Source organism: Dasypus novemcinctus, chromosome 11 (assembly GCF_030445035.2).
Source record: "Dasypus novemcinctus isolate mDasNov1 chromosome 11, mDasNov1.1.hap2, whole genome shotgun sequence".
Classification (NCBI taxonomy): Eukaryota; Metazoa; Chordata; class Mammalia; order Cingulata; family Dasypodidae; genus Dasypus; species Dasypus novemcinctus.
Genome location: NC_080683.1, coordinates 85,338,223 through 85,355,968, shown reverse-complemented (window position 1 = coordinate 85,355,968; position 17,746 = coordinate 85,338,223). Strand labels below are relative to the sequence as shown.

Below are 17,746 nucleotides of genomic sequence, written 5' to 3'. Positions count from 1 at the left end.
CCTGTCATATCCTTTTCACAGCACCCTCTATACCTTCCGCTCAGTTTGCAATTATTTTTACATCAGGAGATATGTCTGGTCATACTGCACCCTTAGCTCCTGGCCCAGGACCCAGGACCATAGGTTAGTTGTTGAATGCACTGACCTGCAGGTGCAAGGCTGCACTACCAGGCGGCTTACACGTTATCACCTGCAGTACTAGGACCTGGTTTCTGGCTTCAGGCCCAGGAGATGAGAGGTAGGGAGGTAGGATGGCATTGCCGGAAGACAACATGGTGTGAGTGGGAAAGGGGATTCTGTCTTAATGGCTCAGATTTTTTTTACCTAGGTCACTGGGCACAAGTACTTGCAAAAAGATTAGAATGTCATCCTTTTAAAAGCTAATTTTTCATGTATCAGGACCTTACTTGACCCAATAGGAATTGGCCAATGTGATGCATACACGTAGAATGTGGCTCATGAGTCAAATAAGATTCTTCCTAAGGAAAGAAATGCTTGACAAATAATGAATGTATTCTTTCAGCTTCAATAGAGGCCATTTGTTTCTCTGAAAAATTCTATAAAAAGATCTTGGTTTGAGTCTTCTGGTCTGTACACTATTTAGGGTTACCAATATTAAATAATAGGATTTTAGAATGGAAATGAGCTGAGGTGGGTGGAGTAATTAAACTGCATCTATTTAGAGATGAGAAGGGAAGCAGTTGTGGCTCAACTGATAGAGCATCCACCTACCATATGGAGGGTCCAGGGTTCGATACCCAGGGCCTCCTGACCCATGTGGTAAGCTGGCCCACACACAGTGGTGATGCGCAAGGAGTGCCGTGCCATGCAGGGGTGCCCCCAGCATAGGGGAGCCCCATGCACAAGAAGTGCACCCCACGAGGAGAGCTGCCCCGTGCAAAGAAAGCACAGCCCACCCAGAAGTGGCACTGCACACATGGAGAGCTGATGCAGCAAGATGACACAACAACAACAACAACAAAAAGCGACAGTTGACCAGTGCCGCATGACAAGAATGCAAGTGGACACAGAAGAACACACAGTGAATGGACACAGAGAGCAGACAAGGTGTGTGTGTGTGGGGGGGAGAAATAAATAAAATAAATCTTAAAAAAGAGAGACAAGAAGACTGAAGAGTGGTGGTCAGTGACTTTTGCAAGGTAAACTAAGCTAGGGTGAAACAAAGCTGGAATCTGACCAAATTCTGGGTTTCAGACTAAGGCATTCCCCACTGCCTTCTGCTCCGCTGTACATCAAAAAGTGAAACTCCAAACCCATAGATTTCATTGCATTGGTGAAGTTATTACTGCTCTGTGATCTTTTTTTAAAGACAAATTTTAGCATTCTTCATTCAGAGAGCTACATAACCATGCTTGGCAGCAACCCCAAGTCATTGAGTTAAGGGCAGACTGTTGGGGCAGCTAGCTGTTTACCATCTGCTAGTGAAAAGGAAGGTGGTGTTCTAAAAGGTTAGTAACCCATTTATAACAGACTTTAGCATGTTTTTACAGTATATATTTAAATATGGGTGTGTCTGATGTTTGGCAAATTCATTTCAAGCCAAGTAACAAGTCACACTCCAGAGCTAAGAAGGACCAAGCTGGGAGTCTGCCCTAGTTTCCTGAGCTTGACCTGGCTGAATTCCCTGCCTTTCCTGGCAGAGAGCAGGCACTTCGCCTTGCCTCCCTCCCCCTGTCGGAGTCTCAGCTCAAACTGAAGGCAGGGAGTGCTGCGGGCTTACTGGGTCTCAGAGGGTTTCCAGACACGAGAATAAGGAGAATGGCAGAGTCATAAGGCACCCAGCTCTCTCTGTCCTTGAATCTCAAGGACAGTTGCGCTCCCACTTATTCTTTGGTTTTGTTCATGTTTCTGTGTCACTTTCTCTAAACAATAAACAGCTTCTTGTCATGTTGAATCAAGCCTGGTGTGGTGGAGCCCAGACAGACTTGGGCCCCAAAGCCAGCTCTGGCACTTGCTGTACGACTTCTATCTATGACGGTCAGCTTCCTTTTCAGTAAAATGGGTCTGCTGATGAGCGTTGTAATTAAGGTCAAACTCATAGTAGACACTCATGCAGGAATTGATGTTTTATTAATATTGAGTTGAATGATCTTGAAGTCACCTTCCATGCTGTTGCCTTATCCAGAATATGAGGAAGTTGATCTCAGAGGCCTCCCAAGCCCTTTTCAGGGCTGGCAGTTCTGTGGTCACACGCTAAGGCATTCTCGAAACTTGGGGATCTAGTTCCCCTCCCATCTCCCCCATCCCATTCCCCCTTTTCGAGTAAGGGTCTGACTCACCTCCCCCCAACACCCCCTTACCCCCTCACTCCTCGTGCCCACGTAGAAGCTGCAGATTCCCCAGTTCCCAAGAACTTAAGCAGTGCTCTTTGCCCTCAGCCTGGGTCTAGGGGCAGACCAGTCGCAGGGGAGGCAAACTCCACGCTGCGGTGCCCAGACCGCGGATCCCGGATGAGTAGAGCGCAGATGTTCCGGCGCCACCGCCGGCATCTCCAAACTTCTTGCCCAGGCCGGGGCGCCCTCTCCGTCCCGCGCTCGGAGAGGGCCGGCGGAGTAGCCACAGCGCGAGGGCCGGGGGTTCCCAGCCAGAGAAAAGTGAGTTACCCAGGCGCGGTGAAGGGGCCCGACGCCGCCGGTGCGTCGCCCGGGTCTCCGGCCGCGGAGCGGAGCCGCGCGTCTGCAGCGCCACGCCCCAGGGTGCTCTACCGGCTTGGGCGGGGCCGGGGCTGTCTGGAGCGGGGGTCCGCGGGGAAATGAGATGCTAATGAGACTCTCCTAAAGCCAACTTCTGCTGCTTTCTCTCCGCCTCCGTCCCCCACCGGCTCTGACTCAGTCGAGCGCGGGGCAGGGAGCGGCCTCTCCCAGTTGCCGCGCGGCCGGGTAAGTTGTCCAGCTGCGCCAGCTGTGCGCCCCACTACGCGCGGGCCCGGGGCGGGGGCCTCCCGGGGAAACGCAGCCCCCCGGGCTCGGGCACCACGCCAGGCCTGTCCCCCCCAACCCCCCGCCTCTCCCTCCCCTCCCCTGCGCCCCGCTCAGCCCCCCTCCGCTCTACAGTTCAGATGGGCTACCCCTCACCCCGCCTCCAGTGGTGCATCTCCCTCTCCATCCTTCCGGTTCCCTCCGCCCGAGCCGCCTCCGGCCCTCGTAGCTCCTTTGTCGGGGAGTCACCAGGACTGGGGACCCCTCCGCTACCCCTTCGCGCAGGACTTCCTCTTTCCACGACTTCCGCCCCCGGGGAGGTCCTTTGCCCCGCCTGGCCTTGCGTCCTCTCTTGTTTTGGTGACGCGCAGCGGGCCACTTCAAGCCCCCTTCTCCTGTATAGCCGAGGCCCGCGGGGCTCCGGGCGGCCAGAGAGGGAGGAGGGTCAGCCCCAGGGGGACCTGCCCCCGTCGCCGCCTCCCACCCTCCCTAACTTCCCCCAGGGGCAACTCCAATCTCCGTACCCTCATCCCCTCCCCGGGCCAGGCGTGCTCGGGCACCCCTCAAGTCGCGTGGGGGTCGGAACGGGGGTGGGGGGACAAAGGGACGCCTTGTCTCAGGAGATTCCAGTGAACGAGCGTGAAGGCGACAGGGAGGGGCGTGGGGGGGGGCGGGGGCGGGGCGGGGCCGGCCCTCGCTGGTCGCTCCCCCGCCCGCCCTCCCGGGGCCCGCTGGAGCAGAGAACTTCTCGGGGAAGTGGCGTGACCACAGTGAGTCAGAAATAGACGCAGGCCTCGCGTCTGTCAGTCGCAACATCCTCTGACTGTTGCGGTAGTTTTGAAGGTGGGAGGTGGAACCTACCTGATTAGAGACTGCGCCGCCGCCCCCCAAACCCCCTCCCCGAAGAGCACGACAGCAGAGGAGGAAAACTTTGTCCCTGGCAGAAAACAACTGCACACTCAGAGTGGCACGTGAGGCGCCTGGCTCCTTAAGGTGTAGGGTGAGAAGGGGCAGTGCAGGCGCCCAGCAGCTGGGGGAGGGGGTATTAGAGCTGCCCCTGTCCCAGCGCAAGGAAAGCCTTCCTCCCGGGCAGCCTGCGCCCCCCACGTCTGAGCATTCCCGCCCCTTGGGCTCCACCGCGCTCAGAGAGCCCTGGCAGGCAAGGCTGAGCAGAAGGCTCGCCGCCTCCCCGTGCCTAGGGCTGCAGTTTTCCTTTCCAAATTCAGCAAATTTCCCTGGGGGTGGAGTAGAATCTTGGCTGGGGAGGGGCAGGGAGGGAGGAGCAGAGCCAATTTGAGGTGAGTGAATCCACAGGGGTCACCAGCTGCTCTCTTCTCTTGCCCTTCCTTTTCCCCTCCTCCCTTCTGCAGACTCCTCCCCCTCTCCCTCTCCCTTTCCAGAAGCCACTCGCCTCTGCCCAGCTGTCCCCCTTCCTGAGAGCCCCGGGGGCCTCCATGTCGTCACCCACACCCACCAACCCAGCGCATGCCCACTTTGAGAGCTTTCTGCAGGCCCAGCTGTGCCAGGATGTGCTGAGCAGCTTCCAGGGGCTGTGCCAGGCTCTGGATGTAGAGCCTGGCGGGGGGCTGTCCCAGTACCACAAGATCAAGGACCAGCTCAACTACTGGAGCGCCAAGTCGCTGTGGGCCAAACTGGACAAGCGCGCCGGCCAGCCTGTCTACCAGCAGGGCCGGGCCTGCACCAGCACCAAGGTGGATACAGGGTGCCCTCGATAGGGCATGGAGAGTAGGGGGCAGTCAGAGGCGGAGGGGACGCCTCACCCACACTGTCTTGTGCGTCTGCAGTGCCTGGTGGTGGGCGCTGGCCCTTGTGGACTGAGGGCTGCTGTGGAGCTGGCACTGCTGGGGGCCCGCGTGGTGCTGGTGGAAAAGCGCACCAAGTTCTCTCGCCACAACGTGCTGCACCTCTGGCCCTTCACCATCCATGACCTGCGGGCACTCGGGGCCAAGAAGTTCTATGGGCGCTTCTGCACAGGCACCCTGGACCACATCAGTGAGCACCACGTGGTGGCTTAGAGGGGCGGGTGAGCCTGGGTCCAGAGGCAGGCCAGAGTGGGGGCCACTGGGTCAGCCAAGAGGCAGAGTGGACAAGAGTCACTTCGGCCAGGTGGCCTTCAGGACCCAGGTCCCTCATATGTCAAATGGGCAGTGAGACTGGGCACACACTGGTGCTTGGGGAGGCTGTGCAGCGTGGGGTGTCTGTTCCTAATGACCTCCTCCCTTCCAGGCATCCGGCAGCTTCAGCTGATCCTGCTGAAGGTGGCATTACTGCTGGGGGTGGAAATTCACTGGGGTGTCACTTTCAGTGGCCTCCAACCCCCTCCCAGAAAGGGTAAGTACTCTGCTCCTGGAAACCCCCACCCACCATGGAGACCTTGTCCTTTGGAGAGAAAAGGGTGGGATTGGGAGTTTGCCGCGTCCCCTCTCTAATTAGTGGGGCTTTGGCAAACCACTCTGCGCCTCAGTTTGAGTACCTGTAAAATGAAAATAACATGTTCTTCCTTACCTACCTGCCATGGCTATTGTGAAGGTGTAATGTTAGACTGTGTGCCATTGCTCTCTTACTGGGAAGTCCTTTACACAGGTATTTTTCCCCAGCTGAGATGGCTTCCTTGTCTGTTTGCTCATTGTTTTTGCTCTTTGTTTGAGCTCATTGTCTGTTCATTGTTTCTGCTTGCTGTGTGCTAGTTGTCTGTTTTTGTGGGGTTTTTTCCTTTAGGAGGCACTGGAAACAACTGGGACGTCCAATGTGGGAAGTGGGCACTCAATTCCTTGAGCCACATCTGCTCCCTGCTCATTTGAGGTGTTTTTTGCTCATTGTCTGCTCCTTTGGTTGGTTGTCCACTTGTTGATTTTGCTCAATGTCTGCTTGTTGTCTGCTCATTGTTTGTCTTCTTTAGGAGGCACTGGGAATGGAATCTGGGACCTCCCATGTGGAAGACAGGCCCTTAACTACTTGAGCCACATCCACTCCTTACACATGTACTTTAATTGTTTGACTTGCTCATCCTGGGAGTGTAAGAGCCCCTTCTGACCTCCACACCTTGTGCCTGTCATGCCTTCTGCCCCAGGGAGTGGCTGGCGTGCCCAGCTCCAGCCCAGCCCCCCAGCCCTACTGGCCAACTATGAATTTGATGTTCTCATCTCTGCAGCTGGAGGTAAATTTGTCCCTGAAGGTGAGTGCCTCAAAGAAGCCAGCATCTTGGGCTCCCCCGGGCCTGTTTAGATTGTTATACTCCTAGTTCTTCTACCACCCAACATCTCCTGATGCCCTCTCCCCAGGCTTCACAGTGCGAGAAATGCGTGGCAAACTGGCCATTGGCATCACAGCCAACTTTGTGAACAAGCGCACCATGGAGGAGACGCAGGTGCCTGAAATCAGCGGTGTGGCCAGGATCTACAACCAGGGCTTCTTCCAGAGCCTGCTCAAGGCTACAGGTCAGGGCCCCTCTCACGGGCTTCCCTTCCCCCTTCCTGGCTGGGGCTGGCCCTCGCCTCTCCCTCCCAGACCTGTCCTCAGTCCAAGGAATCTGATTCCATCTTTGGGGTCTTGGAGGCCAAGGGGAAAGGACCTGAGCCCTGGGAATTTAGCAGGCACAGACTTACTTGACCAGCCAGCTTGACGTGTCTTTGAAATATTTCACACAATGCATGGCAGTTTTGCTTTGTGCTCTAAATGATACGAATTCAAAATGATACTGGTACTTCAGGGAGCTGTCTTATGTGTACTCTGGCATCACACTGCCACACCCCCTGGGGCGTGTAACATCCCACTTCAAGAAGCCGGGGTGTTGTCCGCAAGCATGTGACCATGTGGTGCAGGTCTCCCAGCTGCCACTCTACCCACATTTCTGTTTGCCCAACCCCGCAGGCCTTCTGGGCCTGGGACAGATGGCCCTTGGAGCCACCCAGAACTCGGGGGGGCCCTGTGTATGACCACTCACTACAGCCTAAGCTGTGGTCGTAGCTGTCAGAGGTCAGGTCATGCTGGGGAGTGGGGAGAGGGGATGCCTATCCAGGAGGAGGCGCATTCCTGCCCCTGCCCTGTGCCCCCAGGTATCGATCTGGAGAACATTGTGTACTACAAGGATGACACCCACTACTTTGTGATGACAGCCAAGAAGCAGTGCCTGCTGCGACTGGGGGTGCTGCACCAGGTGGGGCCTGGGCCAGGGTGTGGGGTGTGCGAGGTCAGTGGCCCTGGGAGGTAGAGGCCAGGCCTGGACACAGACAACCCTGAGTGTGGAGGGACCCAGCCTCTCCTGTCTCCATCCTGCCATATCCTCCATCTGCACAAGCTCTTTTTCCTGAGATTGTGATATGGCCCCCAGGAGTCCTATTCTGAGCTAAACACCTTACATCAGCCACAGTACTGCAGACATAAGCTCTAGGAGGGCAGGATTGTTGTCTCTTTGTCTTTTGCTTCCTGCTGAGTCCCAGTGCCTAGAACAGTGCCTGGTGTAGAGTAAGCACTCCATGAATCTCATGCTGGATGAATGAACCAGGCAAGTGCAGACCATGTGGTAGGTACTGTGTTGAGAACTCTAAGTCTGTTTTCTCGTTTAATTCTCAAGAGCACCTTGAGAGTCAGGTACATTATCTGTAAATCACGGGAAAACTGAGGCTCTGAGAGGTTCAGTCACCTGTCCAAAGCCAGCATGTGACAGCAATGCTATTAAGTCCCAGAGGCAGGGTGGGGCCTGGGACCCACAGGGGCAGGATGGGTGCTGGGGAAGGGCTTGGGCCTGGGAGGCAGGACCTTTCAATTCTATCCAGGCCCAGCCTTCAAATGCTGTGTGGTCTGGGGAAGCCCCTTTGCTTCTCAGGGCCTTAGGATGTACACCTTGCATACCCAGTGGGTGGGACTGGCATTGACCCTGCTGGTTCTGATCTGTTGGCCTGTAGGACTGGCCGGACACGGATCGGCTGCTGGGCAATGCCAACGTGGTGCCCGAGGCTCTGCAGCGCTTTGCCCGGGCAGCTGCTGACTTCGCCACTCATGGCAAGCTCGGGAAGCTGGAGTTTGCCCAGGATGCCCACGGGCGGCCCGACATCTCGGCCTTTGACTTCACAAGCATGATGCGGGCGGAGAGCTCTGCTCGTGTCCAAGAGAAGCACGGTGCCCGCCTGCTGCTGGGTCTGGTGGGAGACTGCCTGGTGGAGGTGAGGGGGTACGAGGTTCCTGACTGGCAAAAGGAGGGGCTTTCTGGTATTTGAGAGGCAGAGGTACAAGGGCTCCCTGGCTGGAGTAGGAAGCTTCCTAAACAGAAGAAGGGATGCGAAAGGTTGGCTTGTGGAGGGGTGGAGCTGAGGGCTGCTTGGTGGAGGGGAGAGGCTGCAAGTAACATGACCTTGCGGGACATCTGGGCTGTGGGACTCTCCCCTTGGCCTCTGGCTGAACTGCCTCCTCTCCCTCTGACCCTGCAGCCCTTCTGGCCCCTGGGCACTGGTGTGGCCCGGGGCTTCTTGGCAGCCTTTGATGCAGCCTGGATGGTGAAGCGGTGGGCAGAGGGCACTGGGCCCCTGGAGGTGTTGGCTGAGCGGTGAGGCCTGGGTAGGGATTGGGGGCTGGATATGGGACTAGGGGGTGCTGGGTGAATACGTGGAGGAATGGACGAAGGGAATGAAGAGAAGGCCTGGCAGTTCTTGAAGGGTGGGTATGATGGGTGTCCCCCCCCCACTCATGCCCCTGCCCCACCCTCCCCAGTGAGAGCCTGTACCAGCTCCTGTCACAGACATCCCCAGAAAACATGCACCGCAATGTGGCCCACTATGGGCTGGACCCAGCCACCCGCTACCCCAACCTGAACCTCCGGGCTGTAACCCCCAATCAGGTCAGATCACCCTTCCCCCCCACGTTCCCCAAGTCAGCCCCCAGGGCAGGCTTTCTCCTAGGCCCCTGTCAGTGCTCCCCCAGGGCCCCCCATGGGCTGAGGTGGGAAGTGGTGAGCCTGCCTCGAGACCTGGGAGGGGCTGCCTTAGGTCCGAGACCTGTATGACTTGGTGGCCAAGGACTCTGTGCAGAAGAAGAGTGACAAGACAGATGCGGGAAGGCTAGTCACCGGTGAGCAAGCCCCGCTCCAGGGGAGTCAAACTATCTACCACCCGGTGGGGTACAGGCATGGCCAGTCAGAGCAGCTGCAGCCTCGCGACAGGAGCCGGTGCGGCCAGGCCATCAACCCGGGCGCTGGGCCGCTCCAGCCATGGCAGTGTACACTTTCGGTGTCTGTGCTCTGTTCCCAGCTCTCTGCCTGACCCCTTCCAGCTGAGCAAATCCCAAACACGCCTCTCCTTTCAGTTTCTTGGCCTCCTTTGCCCCTCAGTTCACAGCCTGCTGCCCTCTCTGTGGCTAATAGGGATTTTGCTTTATTCATTCCCCCACTTTATTGCAAAAAGGGGTTTCTTAATGAGGAAATTGGGGTGGAAGAGGTGCTGCCGACAGTGAGCATTAGGCGGGTTCCCCACTCCTCCCATACGGACCCCACAGTCTGCCAACGGGGCTCTCTGTGAGCCTGAGGGGGGTGGGTACACAGCACAGCCTTCTCCCCCAGGGTCGGCAGGCACCCAGGAGGAGCTGATGCGCTGGTGCCAGGAGCAGACGGCAGGGTACCCGGGGGTCCATGTCACCGACCTGGCCTCCTCCTGGGCTGACGGGCTGGCTCTATGTGCCCTGGTGCACCGGCTGCAGCCTGGCCTGCTGTGAGTGGGGAGCGGAGAGGGGGGCCCCCAGAGCACACGCTCTTTCCTACCCCTCCCTGACTCCAGTGTGCCATGGTAGGGAAGTCCCCAAGTAGGTGAGACTGCACCCAGCTGAGCCCCGCTCTACCACTCGCTAACAACCCTGTGCCATCAGTGCCCCTCCCTGGAGGCGGTACTCCTGTCTCTGCCCAGCTGAGAGTCTGTGAGAACCCCACGCACCAAGATAGGGGAGAGCTTTGTGAGTGGTCGAGAGCCCCCAGGGCCGGAGCAGCTCTCACTGGGGATGGGAGGGAGAGGTGGCAGAGAGAAGCACGTCCATGCCTCTCCATCCTTTTGTTCCCAGACCCCTGCCCCTCCCATCCTGCAGGCCCTACTTCTCCTTCCCTCTCCCCACAACGGGGCCAGGCTCTTGTCCCCCACTGACTTCTCTATCCCACATCTCACAGGGAACCCTCAGACGTGCAGGGGGTGGGGGCTCTGGAAGCAACCGCCTGGGCACTGAAGGTGGCAGAGCAGGAGCTGGGCATCACACCGGTATTGTCCGCACAGGCAGTGGTGGCAGGGAGTGACCCACTGGGCCTCATCGCCTACCTCAGCCACTTCCACAGTGCCTTCAAGGACAGGCCCCACAGCCCAGGTGACAGGGAGGGTCAGCTGGTGGGACGTGGGTGTGGGGGGAGGTTGGGTGTGAGTGTGAGAGAGGGGCCAGGGCACCCTCTCAGAGCTAGCATAGGGGAGGTGGGCTGGAGTGGGGCTCTCTGTTCCTGGGATATAGTACAGGACCCCCATCTATGCTGACACCCCACCTCTCTCTGCAGGCCCTGCCAGTCAGGGCTCTCTGGGGACCCCCAGTGCCGTACTCTTCCTTGGCAAACTGCAGAGGACACTGCAACGGACCCGGGCCCAGGTGGGGAGGCTGGGCAGGGCTGGGGCTGGAGGAGTGCCCAGTGGGGGTTCCTGGGGTGAAAGTGGGGAGGACATTTGTAATAGGGGAATAGGGGAGGGCTGCAGGCTCTGAGCCCCATGCTCAGAGTGAAGGCCTTGTTGTAGGAAAATGGAGGAGATGCTGGTGGCAAGAAGCCTCGTGTAGAGGTAAATGCAGGCAGGGCCTGGGTGGTTCTCTGCCTCCCTTCCTCGGGTGCTAGCTCCCCTATGTCCTGTCCCCCTTGTTTTGCTCCCCATCCCAAGTCTGGCTATCCCCCATTCTGCCTCCCTTCTGAGTCTCACTGCCCTTCCACCTCCTGCCCTTTCTATTCATCTGCTCACACCCAGTCCCCAGCTGAGCACTTACCCCCACTTAGGTAGAGGTGGAGAACCCAAATATTGAGGAGTTGCCTGTCCCAGAGCCCGATGTAATCCCGACACCCCCGTCCCATCACCAGGAGGTGAGAGTCAGGGCCCTGATTGCAGGCAGAGGCGGGGGGGAAGGTGTTTCAGGGGAAGGGAAGAACTCTGCAGCCTGCGCGGGCTCCCGCTGACCTTGCGGCCTGGGGGGACATGCAGGCTGGTGCCGACGACCTGTGTGCAATCTGTGGGGAACACCTCTATATCCTGGAACGCCTCTGTGCCGACGGCCATTTCTTCCACCGGAGCTGCTTCCGTTGCCACGTCTGTGAGGCCACACTGTGGCCAAGTGGCTACGGGCAGCACCCAGGAGATGGTAAGTGGACATGGAGTTTCCAGAGGGCCTGGGGCCTGGCCCTGCCTGGCGGGCATAGTAGTTCCAGGATGGAGGGCACTGGATGTTGGGCACGAGGCAGATACGGATTCAAGATGCCACTTTTCCCCGAGTTTGGGTCCTTCCTGTCCCTTCCAAGGATCAGATGTGGGGTTCTAAGGAACCAGGAGACTGTCATAAATTAATCTGCAAACTCAGTCATGTCTGTCCCACCACTCACCACCTCCTGGCCCACTGCCCCCTTCCCTGAGAAACCCTGAGTGCTGGGCACAGAAATGCCCTTTCCACCCTACCAGGGCATTTCTACTGCCTTCAGCACCTGCCACAGCCAGGCCACAAAGAGGATGGCGGTGACCGAGGCCCCGAGAGCCCGGTAAAAGCTGTGACTGTGAGTGTGCTCGTGTGCATGTTGGTGGGGTAGAGAAGAGGAAGGGGGGTCTCCAGCCCAGCCTCCTTTGCCGGGGGTGACTGAATGTCCTCCTGCACTAGAATGTCAGCTCCACGAGGGTGCTTTTTGTCTCACTTATTGATGTATCCTAAATATCTACAACACTGCCTGTCACTTGGGTCAAAGTTCAAGTGAGCTTGTGCCAGAGCGATTCTCAGAAGGGCGGCCTCGCCCACACTGACCCGACCACGCGGCTTTTACAGGAGCTACCCGCACCTAGCAACGATGGCATGCCATCAGCACCCTCGGCTCCCGCAGTCCCCCAGGAGGGCACCAGTCCCATTCCAAGCCCCCCGCAGCCTACCCGACAGCTGATCCGCCTCTCCAGCCCAGAACGCCAGTGGTTGTCTTCCCTTCACCTTACCCCTGAGCCGGAAACGGAGCCCCCACCCAAGCCCCCCCGCAGCTGCTCTGCCCTGGCTCGCCAGGCCCTGGTGGGCAGCTTTGTGGGTTGGGGGGTGCCAGCACAGGGACCTCAAGGTAACTGTTCTCCTCTGCCCACAGATGTGCCGACCCAGGGTGGAGCTGGAGCAGGGGGTAGGTGGCCCTAGGACTCCTATACAGAGGATCCTGGGGATGGAGAGGGAGGACGTGGGGACCAAGTTATGTCTACCTCCCTCTGCTCAGGGATCCGGATCCCTAGCTCAGTTCTTGTGGCCATGGAGGAGGAAGAAGGGAGTGCCCCCTCCAGTGAAGAGGAGGAGGAAGAGGAAGATGTAGCTTTGGACTCAGAAATAGAGCAGGTGAGTGGGAGGGACCCTGACAGTCTGTTTTGCTCAGGCCAGCCTGTGTGCACTAAATCCCCGCCCCCCATAAAGTCTACCCCATGCTCTTTCCGCTGAGCCCCTCGTGGAATGTCTCCTCACCCAGTTTGCCTCTTTCCTGTCCCTAGGCCTCTTATCTTTTCTGCCAGAACTCACCCCAACCCCTTCCAGCCCAGGTTTTTTCCTGCCCCTTCTGAAGTGTTTCCCCAAGCCCCATCCGCCAGGGGGCCTGACCCTACCCCAAATGGCCTGATCCTGCCACAGACCCTGCTGTCCTTGGCCAAGAACTCAGACACCATGAACAAATACCCAACGTGGCGTCGGACTCTGCTGCGCCGTGCCAGGGAGGAGGAGATGAAGAGATTCTGCAAGGCCCAGGTGCGGTCAGGTGTTCCCAGAAGTTCTGAGGTGGGCTCAGAGTCCCCCAACTGCCCATTCTTGAGCAATCCAAAGACTTCTGAGCCTCCTGTCTTGTACCATCAGGCTGCCCAGCGGAGACTAAATGAGATTGAGGCTGCTCTGAAGGAGCTGGAGGCCAAGGGAGTGAAGCTGGAACTGGCCTTGAGAAGCCAGAGCAGTGAGTGACGTAAGGGGAAGGGAGAAACTAGGATGCCTCTCTGCCTCCCAGCACAGTGTTCAGCCCCCAGAAATTCCTCAGCCCATCAGGGTCTGGCCTGTAGCAGGCTCCCCTGGCCGAGCACACACCTGCCATATCCCTTTCCTTGGGCCCTGCTGCCCCTAAGCCCATGATGCTTATAACCCTCACAAGACAGATGCCTCGATTACCCTTCCCTGTTCTTCCTTTTTCTCAGGTTCTCCAGAACAGCAAAAGGCACTGTGGGTAGAACAGTTGCTACAGCTCGTGCAGAAGAAGAACAGCCTGGTGGCTGAGGAGGCTGAGCTCATGATCACGTAAGTGGGGGTGGGGTGGTGACAGTGACCTCTGAACCAGGCCCCAGCAAGGTCCTTGGGGCTCCCTGGGCAGCTGTGCCCCATCTATTTCTGACCTCCACAGGGCGAAGGAGCTGCACCTGGAGGAGAAACAGTGGCAGCTGGACCAGGAACTACGAAGCTACATGAACAGGGAAGGTAAGCCGGGCTCAGCGAGAGGCAGAGGTCACGGGGCTGGTGTTGCACAACCTCGTGACCTCAGACACAGACCAAGCAGCTGAGACAAGTCAAGGGGGGAACCAGAGAATGGGGCTTTACAGCCACCTCTCCCTTCAGCTCATCTAGAGCTACACCACTGAACTTTCACACACATCTCTGAAACAATGCTGCTGCTAAATAATGCCAAAACACTGGTGTTAGGGAACCTCCTTTCTACAGACTAGGCTGTTAAAGTCACATGGGCAGGGATTAGGTTGTGTCTCTCCTACCTCCCTGCCCAGTTCTCTGATCCCTAAGCTTCACCTCCTCCCTTCAGAAACCCTAAAGACAGCCGCTGACCGGCAGGCTGAGGACCAGGTCCTGAGGAAGCTGGTGGACGTGGTAAATGAGCGAGATGCCCTCATCCGCTTCCAGGAGGAATGCAGGCTCAGTGAGCTGGCCTCGGGGAGTGGAGCCCAGGGCTAGAAGAGCGCCTCCTTCCCTGCCTCCCTCCCTAGAGGAAAGATGCCCACTGGACCCCTCATAGATGGAGGGATGCCTCCTGCCCAGTGCCTGATGTCACAACCTTGCCCCGGGACAGCACAACCCACACCCCTGCTTGTCTGGGAGGCCTGGGAGAGGACCTCACTTTTACAATAAAAATATTTCTGCCACACACAGGGCTCAGGCTTCATGCAGGTGGAGGGGGGAGATACACAGGGAGGATAGATGTGTAAGAGCCTTAAGGCCTAGCATTCTGACCCCTGCACTGACTCTTGGCCCCCGTCATGCCTCTACAAAGAAAAAGACAGCCATCAAGAGTGTCAAGCTTTATTGTTGTTCCTCAGCTCTGTCCCCCTCCTGCTGCCCTAGGAGCTCAACTGGCTGAGGCTCTAAGCCCAAATCCTGGGCCTCCCTTGCCCTGCCCAGCACTTGCTGGAGCTCGGCCTGGACCCGACATAAGCCCTTAGCCTCCTGCATGTGGAAAAAATAGACTGCTCCCGCCCCCAGCACCATTCCCACACTGGGGGTGAAGAGCAGCATGACAACTTCCCAGGTCCCTCCTGCAACTGCCAGAGCACACAGCAGCACCAGGAGAAGCAGCCCCAGACCAATCACATAGCCAGCCAATGTGGCCCACCAGTGAGCTTGAGCCAGGCCCAGGCCCAGCTCCGTCCAGGCCTCTCTCAGCACAGTGATCAATGGCGACTGCTCGACTGGTCCTAGAACAAGGCAGTGGGGTGGGAGAGAGATGGTTAGAGTGGAGAGGTGCTGTCTTGAGATAGGGAAGTGCCAGGGGAAAGGATGGGGGTGACTCACCGCGGGTGGGGCTAGGACCGTGCTGTGGTGGGCTGTGCCTCACACACAGAGTAGCCATCAGGGCCTCATGATCAGAGAGGGGCGTGACGCCAGGAGGGTCATGGTCAGTAGTGGTTTTGAGGTTCTTACAGGAGATGTAAAACCCAGAGACTGCCTACGAAGAAAGGGCCAGAAAGCAGCATGTACGTCAGGGTGCCAGCTCCTGGCCATCCCATGCTCCAGGCACCAGGGATCCAAGACTAGATGAGTTGGACAAAGGCCCAGCAAAGGCTGGCAAAACAGGAAGAGGTGCAGTGAGTAGAGGCTAGTGAGGAGGCCTGACCTTGTACAGCACATAGTCGATGCGGATGCCAGAGGGAAAGGGCTCCAATTCCTGCTTGTTGACGTAACAGTTCTGGGGTACCATTGTACAGCCCTCTTCACAGCCCTAGGTGAAGAGGTGCTCATACTAGGATGCGGGAGGAGGAGGAGGAAGAGAAGCTGGGGCCAGAGACGATCAGGCAGGTCCTCACCTTGAAGTCCCGAGTCTCGAGGAAGGCATCACGCAATCCCATCCACTCCTTCAGCAGGCAGCAGCTCAGGTCTTTGGGGTGCGAGTTGAGGTCCCCACACAATAGAACCACGTCTGCCCTTTTGGATGTGTGGCTGGGGGAGCCAGGCAAGTGAGGCAGGCGTTCTTCCCTCACCAGCTCTGCCCTATAAATGGGGCATTGGCCACCCCTCAGCCCCTGGGCCCACCCCACTTCCCCTGTCAAACCCAGGCTCACACACTGGATGAACTGGGCCAGTTCCCAAGCCTGGGCCACGCGATGTGTTAGGTAGACATCCTTCTGTCGACTGTACTCGGCAAGAAGCTAAGCAAGACAGAAGAGATGACAGCAGATAAGATGGAGAAACCCAGGGACAGGAAGTGTATCTAAATTAAACTTGTGTCTGTCACTCGGCATGGTACTTGGTACAAAAAGCTTGAACCTTGGCTACTGCCATTTTAGATTTTTTTTTTTCAGGAGGTATCGGGGATTGAACCTGGGACCTCATACATGGGAAGCAGGGGCTCAAGCCAGGGAGCTACACCCACTCCACCTTAGATTTTGCCCCGCTCCTCATCCCCAAAGAACATAATTAGGGGAGTCCCAGCTCTCCGGTCCCAGTCCTAAGCTCTGCTGGCTTCACTCACATGGGTCACGTAGGCGTTGACCACCAGTCCGCTTAGGTGGAGCACCAGCAGCCCCACGGCCTTCCCGCAGAACCAGTCTCCATGTTGGATCTGCAGCAGGAGTGGCAGGGAGTCAGGCTACTGGGGAGAGGGAGCTGCAGGGCACTGCTACCTTCTTTCTGCCTATTCCTGCAGCCCCACCTTATGTTAATGGGAGGCAGGAGGTGAGGAAAGGAGTGGAGGAGGTCAGAGGGCAGACTTACCATGTAGGGGTAGCCGTTGAGGGTATAAACGTGCTGGGTGAGTTCCTGGATTGGGTGTTTGGAGAAGATGCAGAGGCCACTGCCAATGAGTCCGCTGAAAGCCAAGCCCCGTTTAATAGCCCGAAAGGCAGGAAGAGAAATACCCCATCCCACGTTCCTCCCTCTTCCCCTCCCTTGTCTCCCAGCTCTCACCAGCTACTTTTTTTTTTTTTCCTTGTTGCTGGGTCATGCCCCAGAACAAAGCTCAGCAGCCCTTGTATAGGAGGAGATGGGCTGAAGAGATAGGAGTTTCCTGGTTCCACCCTCTCCTGCTTCACACCCATAGGGAGAGAACACTGGCAAAGAGGGAGGAGGGTGCAGGCAGGCTAGGGAAGGGATGGCAGAGCCCAGAGCCTCCTGGTCTGAGAACAAGCTTCCAGGCCAGTAGGCTTCTCACCTCCTGAAGTAGTGCACAGCTGGGTAGGTGGGCAACAGCTTCTGTCTCAGGGTCTCGAAATCCTGCTCACTCCACACCTTAAGAGTGGTGTGCGAATACCTGATCAGCACTTCCCCCAGCAGTAAAGTCCCCTCCTGCGCCCCAGCCATCTCTCCAAGTTCAGAAAGTCTCCCAGGCGCTTCATGCTGTCTGCCCGGTGCTTGCTCAGGTAGGGAATGTTCCTGAGGAAGAGTGGAGCCAGAGAGGGGATGGCTGGGGTGCTCAGCCTTCCGGGCACTACCAGAGCTGGGCGAGACGTGCGTCTTGGACCCGCGCAGAGGGGCTTCTGCACACAGATCGTAGGCCAGCCTAGGGCCGCGGCTAGGGGTGAGGCGGGCCTTCCTCCGGCTGTGCGTGCAAAGGGAAACGCGGCCAGCAGGCCCCACTCACCAGCAGTTGAGGTTGAAGACCCGCAGTCGCAGCGTGAAGTTGGGCTTCATGGCGTGCGGGTCGCTCCTGGGCCGCGGGACTGCTCGGTTCCCGCGGTGCCGGTCGGACCCGGGGCGGGCGGACGGCGCCTCCTCGCGGCGCGGCGCGCACAGGTGGTTTGGCCGCGGCCCCGACGCCGGCGCGGCTCAGGCTCAGGCCCAGGCCAGGGGCCGCTCTGCCCGGGGGAGGGCGGGGGCGCAGGTCCCGGGACCGACTCCCGCGGTGTCTGGGCAACCGACCCTCCGGGCCTAAACTGGCCGCGGGTCCGGGCCCCCTGTCCACCCGGAAGGGCGAGCTGCTGCGAAGGCCGGGCGCTGGGGGGCGCCGAGGGCCGCTCGCGAGGAGCCCAGGATCCCCAAGGGGGCCCGGGCGGCCGCCTTCCTTCTGTCCCGAGCCCGGGCGCGCGGGGCGCTGGGCCCCCGGTTCCTCGTCCCCGAAGCTCGTCCCTGAGCCTCAGCCGCCCGCG

At 58.3% G+C, this 17,746-nt stretch overlaps 2 protein-coding genes across 12 annotated transcripts; one reads left to right on the top strand and one right to left on the bottom strand.

Annotated features, from left to right (window-relative positions):
* The first annotated feature begins 1,374 nt into the window (after nucleotides 1–1,374).
* On the top strand, nucleotides 1,375–14,313 carry MICAL1 (microtubule associated monooxygenase, calponin and LIM domain containing 1). Of its 11 annotated transcripts, none has more exons than XM_071218626.1 (26): nucleotides 1,375–1,469; nucleotides 2,400–2,615; nucleotides 4,340–4,651; nucleotides 4,745–4,952; nucleotides 5,187–5,291; nucleotides 6,031–6,135; nucleotides 6,242–6,397; nucleotides 7,016–7,116; nucleotides 7,865–8,122; nucleotides 8,387–8,502; nucleotides 8,667–8,793; nucleotides 8,942–9,023; nucleotides 9,511–9,658; nucleotides 10,105–10,295; nucleotides 10,477–10,565; nucleotides 10,709–10,750; nucleotides 10,960–11,043; nucleotides 11,162–11,318; nucleotides 11,633–11,724; nucleotides 11,988–12,264; nucleotides 12,412–12,527; nucleotides 12,813–12,926; nucleotides 13,032–13,125; nucleotides 13,361–13,460; nucleotides 13,564–13,637; nucleotides 13,975–14,313. In XM_071218626.1, the coding sequence occupies exons 2-26, from the start codon at nucleotides 2,472–2,474 to the stop codon at nucleotides 14,121–14,123; spliced, it is 3,441 nt and encodes a 1,146-aa protein (XP_071074727.1). In that variant the 5' UTR covers nucleotides 1,375–1,469; nucleotides 2,400–2,471; the 3' UTR covers nucleotides 14,124–14,313. The 11 variants fall into 11 exon arrangements, with proteins under 11 accessions (XP_071074727.1, XP_058163245.1, XP_058163248.1 ...); XM_058307262.2 differs by lacking the exon at nucleotides 1,375–1,469 and adding an exon at nucleotides 2,854–2,900 and having other exon boundaries at nucleotides 2,459–2,615; nucleotides 4,310–4,651; nucleotides 11,988–12,321; XM_058307260.2 differs by lacking the exons at nucleotides 1,375–1,469; nucleotides 2,400–2,615 and adding exons at nucleotides 2,697–2,900; nucleotides 3,775–3,910 and having other exon boundaries at nucleotides 4,310–4,651; nucleotides 11,988–12,321.
* A 139-nt stretch (nucleotides 14,314–14,452) lies between these two features.
* LOC131280425 (sphingomyelin phosphodiesterase 2-like) lies at nucleotides 14,453–17,374 on the bottom strand. The gene is made up of 10 exons (XM_058307270.2): nucleotides 17,242–17,374; nucleotides 16,959–17,033; nucleotides 16,813–16,911; nucleotides 16,377–16,470; nucleotides 16,135–16,224; nucleotides 15,729–15,811; nucleotides 15,470–15,602; nucleotides 15,280–15,384; nucleotides 14,958–15,111; nucleotides 14,453–14,860 (listed from the first exon to the last, which is right to left on the bottom strand). Exons 1-10 carry the CDS (start codon nucleotides 17,289–17,291, stop codon nucleotides 14,469–14,471), a joined length of 1,275 nt encoding a protein of 424 aa, XP_058163253.1. The 5' UTR covers nucleotides 17,292–17,374; the 3' UTR covers nucleotides 14,453–14,468.
* Nucleotides 17,375–17,746: the final 372 nt, after the last annotated feature.

Excerpts from the sequence above, each read along its gene's own strand:
- MICAL1 (XM_071218626.1), top strand. The coding sequence starts at position 2,472 with ATGAGTAGAGCGCAGATGTTCCGGCGCCACCGCCGGCATCTCCAAACT. Across the intron at positions 8,794-8,941 it reads GGGCTGTAACCCCCAATCAG|GTCCGAGACCTGTATGACTT; the intron begins GTCAGATCACCC and ends GGGCTGCCTTAG. Across the intron at positions 11,319-11,632 it reads CGGGCAGCACCCAGGAGATG|GGCATTTCTACTGCCTTCAG; the intron begins GTAAGTGGACAT and ends CCACCCTACCAG.
- LOC131280425 (XM_058307270.2), bottom strand. The coding sequence starts at position 17,291 with ATGAAGCCCAACTTCACGCTGCGACTGCGGGTCTTCAACCTCAACTGC. Across the intron at positions 17,034-17,241 it reads GTCTTCAACCTCAACTGCTG|GAACATTCCCTACCTGAGCA; the intron begins GTGAGTGGGGCC and ends ACTCTTCCTCAG. Across the intron at positions 15,603-15,728 it reads GAACTGGCCCAGTTCATCCA|CCACACATCCAAAAGGGCAG; the intron begins GTGTGTGAGCCT and ends TGGCTCCCCCAG.